Source organism: Entelurus aequoreus, linkage group LG14 (assembly GCF_033978785.1).
Source record: "Entelurus aequoreus isolate RoL-2023_Sb linkage group LG14, RoL_Eaeq_v1.1, whole genome shotgun sequence".
Lineage (NCBI taxonomy): Eukaryota > Metazoa > Chordata > Actinopteri > Syngnathiformes > Syngnathidae > Entelurus > Entelurus aequoreus.
Window position 1 is genome coordinate 15,046,769 of NC_084744.1, and position 12,500 is coordinate 15,059,268.

General features: G+C 35.4%; 1 protein-coding gene across 3 annotated transcripts in view; it reads left to right on the forward strand.

Moving 5' to 3' along the window:
• cfap91 (cilia and flagella associated protein 91) overlaps positions 1-12,500 on the forward strand; it is a 44,878-nt gene that overhangs the window by 8,826 nt on the left and 23,552 nt on the right. For 2 of the 3 annotated variants that reach the window (XM_062069042.1, XM_062069043.1), the window contains exons 2-13: positions 3,029-3,099; positions 3,266-3,414; positions 3,526-3,606; positions 5,520-5,576; positions 5,652-5,833; positions 5,901-6,078; positions 7,309-7,466; positions 7,537-7,707; positions 11,097-11,233; positions 11,296-11,385; positions 11,464-11,535; positions 11,597-11,743. In XM_062069042.1, coding sequence (XP_061925026.1) covers positions 3,029-3,099; positions 3,266-3,414; positions 3,526-3,606; positions 5,520-5,576; positions 5,652-5,833; positions 5,901-6,078; positions 7,309-7,466; positions 7,537-7,707; positions 11,097-11,233; positions 11,296-11,385; positions 11,464-11,535; positions 11,597-11,743 — 1,493 coding nt within the window. Of the gene's footprint in view, positions 1-234; positions 796-3,028; positions 3,100-3,265; positions 3,415-3,525; positions 3,607-5,519; positions 5,577-5,651; positions 5,834-5,900; positions 6,079-7,308; positions 7,467-7,536; positions 7,708-11,096; positions 11,234-11,295; positions 11,386-11,463; positions 11,536-11,596; positions 11,744-12,500 lie in introns of those variants that run through there. The other variant, XM_062069044.1, reaches the window with a different exon arrangement.

Genomic DNA, 12,500 nt, shown 5'->3' on the forward strand with positions numbered 1-12,500 from the left:
TTAAATAACTTAAATGTTTTTCAATAACTATATCAATTTAAGGGCTTTTGTATTTTTAACCATTTTCCAAGATTTAATGAATAATTTGAAGCCATTAAGCCAATTAGAAAATGAGCAATCGACAAACGTTTGCTACTTCCTGCTTTTGTGTGATTGGTTGGCTTTTACCGAAAGGTAATCTGGGAGAATTAGTTGGTCTCAAGTTTTTGCATTTCCCACAACCAAAGTATCAAATACACAGGTCGTATGGAATGTTCCCGTCAATCAAAAACTCAAATGTCCAAACTACAGCCAAATGAATTAAAACAAAAAGAAAGTTAATCCAATTTATTTTCTGTGTTTACGGTCTCCATGGTTACACACCGTTGCTCTGGACTGTCCCGGGTGCATTTTCCGTTGCTATGTATCCCAGAATGCATTGCGCCGTCACAAATGGTCAAATTGACATTGCAACAAAGGTCTGTTGTACGGTAAAGTGGTGCATCAAAACTATCCTAATATCAGATCGCTGCGTGTATTTTAAAATGATATCCGAATAAATTAAAATAAGTTCTTAACAGAAGACCTTTCGCTGAGTGGCGTGACGATACCGGTGACGTCATAGAAATAGTGTCATTGCAAGTGTGAACTAATAAGTACGCTGCTACCGTTTGAGAGCTGAGAACAATTCAATACATTGTTGAGATATTGGCGGATTAAAAAGAAATAAAATGACGAGTTCTGTCACTTGCACCACCTCCAGGCAGATTGAGACGAAAATGATGAAAGAGGAGCGAGAATATGACTACTTGTATGGTGAGTTTTGTCGTGTGCTAAGCTTTAGCTAGCGTTTGAAAACAAGCTAATCTGTGTGACAATATTTCAGTTCAGCTCCAGTTTATTTGGAACATGCATACGATACAATGTAAGGCATCACACAATGCCAGTTGTTTCATTACAGCACGTCCGAAAAGGAGTAGGAAGAAGCAGAGCTTATTTAATCCTACCCCTTTTCATACCATAGCAATTTTATCCAATTTCCTTGTTCTCTGTAACAGAACAGTGAACAAATAAATAATAAATAAATATACAAGCAAACAAACAAATATTAAATACATAAATAATATTTGTCTCAATAAAAAGGAAAAGGGTTCAAGACTTGTTCTGTGTACTTTGTGAACACTTGTAGTTTGAACAGTCTCTTAAAGGCCTACTGAAATGAGATTTTCTTATTTAAACGGGGATAGCAGATCCATTCTGTGTCATACTTGATCATTTCGCGATATTGCCCTATTTTTGCTAAAAGGAATTAGTAGAGAACATCGACGATAAAGTTCGCAACTTTTGGTCGCTGATAAAAAAAGCCTTGCCTGTGCCGGAAGTAGCGTGACGTCACAGGTTGTGGAGCTCCTCACATCTGCACATTGTTTACAATCATGGAAGCCAGCAGCGTGAGCAATTCGGACCGAGAAAGCGACGATTACCCCATTAATTTCAGCGAGGATGAAAGATTTGTGGATGAGGAAAGTGAAAGTGAAGGATTAGAGGGCAGTGGAAGCGATTCAGATAGGGAAGATGCTGTGAGAGGCGGGTGGGACCTGATATTCAACTGGGAATGACTAAAACAGTAAATAAACACAAGACATATATATACTCTATTAGCCACAACACAACCAGGCTTATATTTAATATGCCACAAATTAATCGCGCATAACAAACACCTCCCCCCTCCCGTCTATATAACCCGCCAATACAACTCAAACACCCGCACAACACACTCAATCCCACAGCCCAAAGTACCATTCACTTCCGCAAAGTTCATACAGCACATATATTTCCCCAAAGTTACGTACGTGACATGCACATAGCGGCAAGCACGTACGGGCAAGCGATCAAATGTTTGGAAGAAAGCTGCGTACTCACGGTAGCGTGTCTGCTATCCAACTCAAAGTCCTCCTGGTTGTGTTGCTGCAGCCAGCCACTAATACACAGATCCCACCTACAGCTTTCTTCTTTGCTGTCTTTATTGTCCATTAAACAAATTGCAAAATATTCACCAACATAGATGTCCAGAATACTGTGGAATTTTGCGATGAAAACAGAGCTGTTTGTATTGGGACACAGTGGTGTCCCAATACTTCCGCACAATCCGTGACGTCACGCGCAAACATCATCATACCGAGACGTTTTCAGCCGGATATTTCCCGGGAAATTTAAAATGTCACTTTATAAATTAACCCGGCCGTATTGGCATGTGTTGCAATGTTAAGATTTCATCATTGATATATAAACTATCAGACTGCGTGGTCGGTAGTAGTGGGTTTCAGTAGGCCTTTAAACTGAATCATATTGATGCTTTGTATGATTTATTTGGTTAATCCATTCCATAATTTAATTCCACATACTGATATGCTAAAGGTTTTAAGTGTTGTACGAGCATACACATGTTTTAAATTAGATTTTCCTAGAAGGTTATATTTCTCTTCTTTTGTTGAGAAGAATTGTTGTACATTCTTGGGTAGCAAGTTATAGTTTGCTTTGTACATCATTTTAGCTGTTTGCAAATGCACCAAATCGTTGAAATTCAATAATTGTGATTTAATGAATAAAGGGTTTGTATGTTCTCTATATCCAAACTTATGTATTATTCTAATTGATCTTTTTTGTAACACATTTAGTGAATGAAGCGCATATTTGTAGTAGTTTCCCCATATTTCTACACAATAACTCAGATATGGTAACACTTGCGAGTAGTAGAGAATATGAAGTGATTTTTGGTCGAGAACATGTTTTGCTTTATTCATTATTGATGTGTTATTTTTTACATGAGATTTCCAATTCATTGTATCATCTATTATTACACCCGAAAATGTGTTTTCTTTTACCCTTTAAATAATTACTCCGTCTGTCTGTATTTGTGTTTGACTTTCTCTTCTACTGTTACCAAAAAGCATTATTTTAGTCTTACTGAGATTCAAAGATAGTCTGTTTTTGTCAAACCATCTTTTATTTAGCAAGCTTGTTGATTAATGTCACTGTTGTGCCACAGATCCAGTTTACACCGTGTCATCAGAGGTCGACCATGCTAGATCCAGTTTTAAAAGTTTTAAGGGTCAAGTTGTGAGTAACTTTTTAAATGCACTCATCTGCAACATTATTGGTTAGAATTATCCCTTCATTATTGTTGATTATTGTGCTTGCAGTGCAGGGGTTGGGATCATACTTTATGATAACAGACAATCATAATATGCAAACGGTAAACATATCAAAATGATAATACCTCCAGATTAAATTGCCGTCGTTTGAGTCCATGTTCAGCAATGAAAGGGTGACTTTCCGGCTGGACCCAAAAGGTGACCTGGTGCCGGCATTTGTGGACCGTCGATGGCGTGGACACACAGAACGACACCAGCAGGCCCTGCAGCAACTGGCCGGGTAACACACAACACACAAACATACTCTCTCTTTTTCCAGATACACAAATTGCATTTTACATTAATGCAAATATGAATGATTATCAATATCACTTACCATTCTCTGTGACAGGGTGATCCCAAATGTTCAGCCTTTGATGAAAAGGGACAAGTGCCAGTTGAGTGGAGCTGATCACTGGAAGTATTATAAAAGGTTTGCCTCTCTGCAGCTGTCAGTAATAATGTAACACGGGGGTGTCAAACTCATTTTAGATCGGGGGCCACAGGGAGAAAAATCTACTCCCAAGTGGGCCGGTAAAATCACGGCACGATAACTTAAAAATAAAGACAACTTCCGATTGTTTTCTTTGGTTAAAAATAGAACAAGCACATTCTGAAAATGTACAAATCATAATGTTGTTTTTTTTAAACTTACATGTTACGGTTAATAATTTTCCGTTATTTATATTTTCTGAATAAATTACGTGATAATGTTCATCAGTCAACTCATTGGTGTTTATTTTCAATCAAGATAAAAAAATATATATCAAAATCAAATTACAGGATGTTATTTATGTAGTTTGATCATTTTCCTCGACTGATGTACTAACATCATGTGGTTTATTTTGTACATATGTAGCATAATCAACAAAGATACAGCAAATTTTTATTGCAAAATTCAGTGGACACATTTAGAACAGCTGTTTATTTCATTCAAAAATTTCAGGTTAACTTTTATACTTAGCAAACTCATCCCGCGGGCCGGATAAAACCTGTTCGCGGGCCATACATTTGACACCCCATTTAACATCACCTGCAACATTGTGTACATATTCACAATGACTAGAATGCGAGACAATATAGAAAAGCTTGACAAAGATAATTATGCTAAGCACCACAGTAAACTACATCCACAAATATACATACATATTCTTAAATGATAAGTCTATTGTCAGTGTAAACAAAGATAACAATCAATAATATGGTTTGAAATACAGGAATATTAGTACATTTGAAAAATTTGCAAAAGTAAATGTTGCTAATATTGGTTAATGATAAACCCTCGTTGTACAATAAATAAAATTAATTAAACAACCGATTAATGATTAAATTATGATAACATTTATATTTAAAAAAAATAAAATAGAAAATATTGAAAAAATATAAAAAGTAATACAAATTACATAAACAAAATAAGTCATAGAATAAGGATGTTGGTAAATAAATGGCTAATATAGAAATTCCGAAACATGGTGGTAAATTATTACCTCCCTGGCAGTGTCAATCATAAATTCATGAAATAAATAGAAAAATTAACTATTGATGAAGGTAATAATGTGTATTGTTCAATTATTAGCACTCTTACAATGTAAGAAAACACAAACGAAGAAAATAAATACTAAATTGATAAAAATTGGAAAGTAGTGAATAAAAATAATCAAAATTATAACAAGTTAAATTATGAAGTACAATAAGTTACATTAAATAAGTTTTTGCCTCTGTGACAATGTAAGAAAAATTCACAAACAAAGAAAATAAATACTAAAATGAATACGAATTAGACTGCATTAAAGAAAAATCATAAAAATAAGAGAAATATTGAAAGAAAAAAAAAGTAAAACTGAAATTAGGAAATAGTTAATGGTAAATACAATAATACATACTGTTAAATTATTACCTCCCTGACAATGTAGACAAAACACTAACCAAGAAAATACTCAAATGAATATTAATTAGATAAGAGTAAAGAAAAATCATAAACATAAAAAAGTAAAACTGTGAAATTAGGAAATAAATTGTAAATACAAAATTAAACATTGTTATATTATTACCTCTTTAAAACTGTCAACTATACAAAAAACTGAAGACGTCTTCGAATAGTAGCAGATTCGGAGGATTTGACTATAAACTTCGCAGTCGATTTGTCGGATGCTGAAGAGTGTAGCTCTCCTCTGGCAAAGGTAATGATCCTTTCGCAGGTTCACATACGAAAACTTTGTGACGACTTTTACTTCCTCAGTTTAGTCAAGTTTGATATCTGCCCTCACTAAACTATCCAATCCATACCGTAAAAGTGGAATAAGTGGAATTTGCATCTCATGTGAGACTTTTTGGTGTTTTCTTTAGGCCTCATCTTCCATATGTGGAACAGATTGCCTTGGATGTGAATCGTGATGCTTATCAGTAAGTCCAGTTGGCCGGTGCTGTTTTTTCGCAGCCATTTGTTCTGTGTCATCCTGTTTTTTTGTTTTCCCTCAGAGAAGACTCTAGAGAAACTAGAGGTAGACCAAACACCTTGGACCCCCCTACCCACTTCACAGTGGCGGTCCAGACAGACTACAGGGAGAGTGAAGCACAGACGGACCCCTACACTCCTGAATATGTGCTACAGTGTGGCACCAGCCCTTCAGAGCTGCTGACCTTGGCGTCTTTCACCTGGGGTACGGCGTTTGCTTCATCACACAATTGTTTTCTGTCCTGCGGTAATCACTTTCTCTTTCCCATCAGAGCGAGGTCTGCCGGCCAGTATAGAAGAAGTGGAAATGATCGAGCGAGCGCGGGCAAGGCGGGTCTATGAGGCGAGATTTCCTTCGCTTAATGACGTCGATCAGCTGCATAAAAGGAGGCGTATGATGGAGATAATGGAGGCCAAAGAGTGGGCTTTCAGAGAAGGCAAAATACAGAAGTAAATCCATTTATTTACCTATTTCTTCCTTAATCATACATACATACATACAGTATATACAACAGAACCATTTTAAAAGGTCCAATACAAGAACACTATTAATTCTGCCCATAATAATGTTCAGTTTAATTCTTAATTGCTATTTATTAATAGAGGGGTAGTAACTGTACAGACCATACACACTTACTGTATATAGAACAAAACAATCTTAAAAAATCCAATATACTGTAGGTACAGTATCAATAATTCTGTTTTGATTTATTTGATTTGAGTATGAATTTCTAATTATCATTAAGGTGATAGTAACTGAAGTATTTTATAACTATTTTGTTTTAATTAAAAAATATATAATTTCGTTATGTACAGTTTTTTTAATTAATAGTGAATGTTTTTAGCTTTTAGTGTTAGCTCTGTATGTTGTATATATTAAAGATTAAAGTACCAATTATTGTCACACACACACTTAGATGTGGTGAAATTTGTCCTCTGCATTTGTCCCATCCCCTTGGGGAGCAGTGGGCAGCAGCGGCGCCGCGCCCGGGAATCATTTTGGTGATTTAACCCCCAACTCCAACCCTTTGTTGCTGAGTGCCAAGCAGGGAGGTTATGGGTCCCATTTTTATAGTCTTTGGTATGACTCGGCTGGGATTTGAACTCCAACCTACCGATCATTATATTTAGGTGAAAGAAGCTCAGTCTTAAGTCTTTTTTTTTTTTTTAGATGTTATTAATGTTTAACTATCTTTTTAAAACATATATTTATCAGTGCAGCGTTTTTTTGTCGGTATAGAAACTTTATTCATATTGCTTTTTTATAGGCTATTTGAATTAACTAATAGTATAAATTAGATTTATTATATATATTCCTTTTTTAATCATTCATTGTTATTATGACGGCAGCAATAGTTAAGTTTATTAGGGTGTCTATTATTGTATTGTTTATTTATTGATACAATCATTTTGTATGTTAATGTATTTTATTGATTTGAAAAATTAAGTTTATTTTAACTATTTATTAGTGCAGCAATAGTTGATTTTCTAAGGATTTATTGTATTGTTCATGTTTTTTGTGTATTGATTTGTTTTATTTTATATATATATATATATATTATATTAGTTAAATGTAAAAAAAAAATACATACCGGTATATATTTTTTAAAATGTTTAGATTTTATCCCAAAAAAACGTTTCATCATGTATCATTTTTTAAAATCTAATTTTTGTCTGCAGGTTGCAGGACGCTCGTCTGGCCGTGCTGGGGGAGATGTTGCAGCAGAGAGACCACGCCGAGGTGGCCTTCACCAAAGAGAGACTCAATAATATTTACTCCAAACTTCTCAAAGAGAAGGAGACCAAGCTCCACAAGGTTGACAAGGACCACATGAGATGTAAGACTTTGCCTTGACATTTCACACCGGTAATAACCTCTAAGAGCTACTGCTACTGTCTTGTGTGCAGCAATGAGGAAGCTGGAGGCCAAGAGGAGAAACATGGAGGCGATTATCAAGCAGCTTGGTACTTGTAAAGACTACAACATTTACTCTTCTTTGACAAGTGCATCACGAGCCTTCGGGGACAAAGTCAAGAAAAGTCAAAGTTATGAATTCAAACGCTTGGAGACTTACGACGGTGAGAACATTTCAGTAACTTCAGTGTTGAGCATCAATTTTTGTTTAATTAATTTTATCCATCACACATTTGGTTATTATTTTAGCAGTATTTAATTAAATTAGTTGTGTCGCTTTTAGAAATTGACCAATATGGGTTTTTTCAAGGACCGATAACAATTATAAAGGAGGCTGATAACAGATATTTGGAGCCGATATTTGTTTGCAGTAAAAGTTAGCTAAACATGAATAGTATACATCATTAAACAGCTGGACAAGGCTTTCAGTTGGGTTTTTTTTTAACATTATTTTTTTTAGGAAATGTCAGACCAGACATAATATTTTATGTGGTGCTAATGTTGTGGTTAATTTAGCACCAAAAAACATCAGGGGGTTTCACAAACACCTTTATTACCTGTGTCTTAAAAGGAGCATCGATATTTCCATTTCAAAATATGGGAAATCTCTGGAAAATTGGTAAAAAAAAATTATGGGATTTTCTACATTACAAAACCTTGCCATTTACCGGTACAACGTTTTATACAAGTTTATGGATTTAATACTTTGTGAGGTTTCTTCGTGAGGAACGCTAAAATATTGCGAACATTTAAATAAAACCCTTCTGGGCTCCTTCACGGAGCTTATACTTCAAATCAAATCAAACCTTATTCATATGGCACTATTCAAACACAGGCAAGAGGCAAATTCAAAATGCTGAACACAAATTAAAAGAAAACATGCACACATACACACAGCACTATTTAAGTTATAACAAAAAAGGCTAAATACACACCTTTTTAATCAGGCTTTTTTACTGATCATGTTCAATTCTTACGTTTTTTATTATTTTTTATTTCTATTGTGTTATTTTCCATCTTATCTATTGCTATTATTACTACTATTATTCTCTGTTATGTTTTTATTAACTAATTAATGTATTATTTGTGTTTTATTTTTACAAATATTTTATCATATGTTTATTTCAACGGTCTCTGCAGTCCTGAGGTTGCCTCACGGGCTATTCCACAGGTGGGGGCCATAGTGGCTAAATGCCGCCTCAACACGGGTCTGTGTTGTAGTATTTGGTAAAGACAAAAGGCCAGGGCCAGCGGACCTCAGGAACCGCGCGGGTTGATACGGTAAAAGCAGGTCAGATAGATAAGAAGGTGCAAGGCTAATTAAGACATTTAAAAACTAATAATATAACTTTAAAATCGACCCTGAAGTGGACAGGGAGCCAATGCCAGTACCACCTCTGAAAAAACGTGGCTTTCCAAATACCACCATAATGACCAACATTAAAATTAGCGTAGTAGGCCTAAGTATTCATTAAAATATGGCAGGGGTTTTATTAAACAAATATATTTGATATTTTGGACACTGTAACATTATACACATGTAAGTATTGTATTTCCTATGTTACTCAGTAGCATAGGAAATACAATAATATAGGAAAACAAAACACTGTTCTTTTGTTTGGTATGTATTTTGATGAAAAAAGTTACCAGTTTAGAAATGATCCAAGAACAAACTAATTTACTTTTGACCATGATTCCAGACTATTTGCGAACATGACCCAAAATGTTATGGAATTTAAATGAAATTGCTATGTTGCTTTTCAGTACATTTTGTAAAAAAAAAAATGTAAATCTGTGAAAACATTTCAGTGAAATTTGGCACTTTTTGTTATCATCCATTACCAAATTGCTAGGTTTTGGTATTCAGAGCCTGGATATTTTTTTAACTCATAAATAAAAAAAAAAATCCACCAACATTCGGTTAAACGCAGGGAGGAATTTTGACATTTTAAAATGTGATACATGCATAATATTCAAATTGTAAATCGATTTATGTTTGATTTGGTAACTAACTTTGATATTATCCAAGGACAAGCTTGTTTTTTTTATTAACATGATTTGCATCAACAATCATAAACCAGAAAATACATGTAAGACAAATGTAACACAAAATAAACTTTGTAAAGTAGACTGAAAATAAAAAGTTTGGAATGTATTTCAATGTATTTTGGTAGCTTTGTAAATCATCCGAAGAACAAATTAATTACGTTTTAGGTTTTAGAATCAGGATATTTTTAGAATGTGAACATAACTATACATTTAATGAGTTGAAATTTGGTTTTAACGTTTGAGGAATTTTGTCGTTTTGAAATGAGAAATTTTGTAACACGAGCATAACCTGAAAAGTTGTGAATAGATTTCTGTACAATGTGGTAACTAGCTCTGGTAACTTAGATCCACATGATTTTCATCCACAATCAAAATTTAAAAAAATGCTTGTAATACGAACATAACAAGACATTTTAGCTGATGATTTAGTAGGATGCTAACTTTGTTGCATTAAACGCAAATGTGGTACCTTTTCTTATAATCCTTGAATATCAGGGTTTCTTTTAAGTCACATCCAGAATCTAAATCCAGAATGCGTTAACGATTTCCAATTACATTTAAAATGTATTCAGCGTTTCCCACAGGACTGCTATTTTTTAGCAGTGGTGGGTTTGAAATGAGTCAGTAAAAGTGAGTAAAAAAAACATTAAAAAAAAAAAAATTTTTATAAAAATATTTTTGAAAAATAAGTTCAATATAGCAACAAAGTCATTTAAGTGGCAACCCTGAACTTAGACTTAGACTTACTTTTTATTGTCATTCAAATTTGAACTTTACAGTACAGGTAAGAATGGAATTTCAATGCATTAGCTCATGGTAGTGCAGGATAAAAAAGCAATAAGGTGCAGATATAAATAAATAGATTACTGTAAAGATAAATATATTGCACTTTTGCATATGCATCCACGTTTATGTCTGTATGTTATATTGTCTTTATATTCCAGCGAGTTAATCCGTTTTTGGGGGGAATTGAGGGGATTATTATGATGCGTTCAAGAGTCTTACGGCCTGAGGGAAGAAGCTGTTGCAGAACCTGGAGGTTCTGCTTCGGAGGCTGCGGAACCTCTTTCTAGAGTCCAGCAGTGAAAACAGTCCTTGGTGGGGGTGGGAGGAGTCTCTGCAGATTTTCTGAGCACTGGTCAGGCAGCGGCTTTTTGCAATCTCCTGGAAGAGGAGTCCTGATGATCTTTTCCGCCGTCCTCACCACTCTCTGGAGAGACTTCCAGTCTGAGGCACTGCAGGCTCCAGTCCAAACAGAGATAGAGATGCAGTTGGTCAGTAGGCTCTCTATAGGGCCTCTGTAGAATGTGGGGATAATGGGGGGAGGGAGCTGTGCTCTTTTCATCCGACTCCCGTGCTACGTCTTATTCAGACCAGGTGCATAAGAAGGGAGTTACGTTGCATACCACCTACTGTACAGAGTTGTAACGACATGCTACATTCATGAATTGGAACGTGTGCTTTGTTGTGAGCTAAGGACAACATGGTTGTAACTTATTTTCAGGCTCGTTCAATCAAGTGCACAAACCCGCTGACCCGTATAAGCAGCAGAAGAAGTACGCCAAAGCCAAACTCAACATGAGCAAAGTCATCATAAGGCCGCCCGAGAGCAGAAGAAGTTTTCTGTTACAGAAGTACAAGGTACACGAGCGTTGGGTGAAAACCTCCGCATTGCTCATGGACTATCATTTGTGCTTCTGCAGGACCTAAAGGAGGAGCTGGCTAAATATCTCGTCAAGAAGGAAAAGGCTGCTCCTCGTCCTGTTACCCCCACTGTGGAGGAGCCCCCAGAGGCCAGTTGATTTACCTGACGCACCTTTGCAAGTTTACGCTACACGTGACATCCGCATCCATTCCCATGTTGCTTGTAGGGTGAGGAAGAGAAGGAGCTGGCAGTCATCCATCTGCAGAAACTACTGAGAGGAAGAAGCATCCAAACTGAGGTCCGTGCGTCCTTCACACCGTAATGTCGGGTTATCCCTCTAAAATTGTGTGTCTTTGCAGATATTTAATGACAAAGAGAACCACCTGGACCTTATCAAGGAACTGAGGACCACACACGCCCTGAGAGCAAAGGAACAGCGGATGCAGGAGGCCGACAAAGAACTGGTCTTGGCCCTCAAAGAGGAGCGAGAAAAGTTGCGACTTAAGGTAAAAAAAAACTGATATATGCAGGGGATTAACTCTTTACAGTGAGAGTATAAGACGACCCCACTTTTTCAAAGACTATCAAAATCATATAAGTAACAAAAAGTTTTGCACCACAGCTGCTCAACAGTTGTGAGGTATGTGAGTGACAGGAAGAAAAGCTCCAACTTGCTAAAAAGAGAGGTGGTTTGGTGCCACTTGTTAGAGTTTGGGCACCACACGATTCGATTCCGATTCTTGGGGGGACAATTCGATTCAGAATCAATGCGCGATTCAACACAATTCTCGTAATATATTATTTAATATATAAATTATATTAAAACCTTTTCAAAACAGGTTTCAAAGGCTCCTCTTTGCTGCTGACGTACGACTTACACACGCTGTGATGGCCTGAAAATTGTTAGGTTTTTTTTCAAATTGTATTTACAAAAATCACAGAATGTTAATCAATCTAACAAAAGAAAATAGAGCAACGCCAACCCAATCCTAGCTTTACAATCCTTAGGACGGATATTCATTTACAAAGCAATTGAAGCCATTCTAAAATACTTTGAATACAATACTAAAAATAAAAGAAAAAACATGAATTTATAAAAGCAACAGTATCAATAATATCAATAATATTTCTTTAATGCTTTTAATCCCAAAAAATGATTCTTAAAAAAAAAAAAAAATATATATATATATATATATATATATATATAATTTATTTAAATGTTTTTTTTTGAAAAATATGTATCGATGTACAATCGGAATAAAT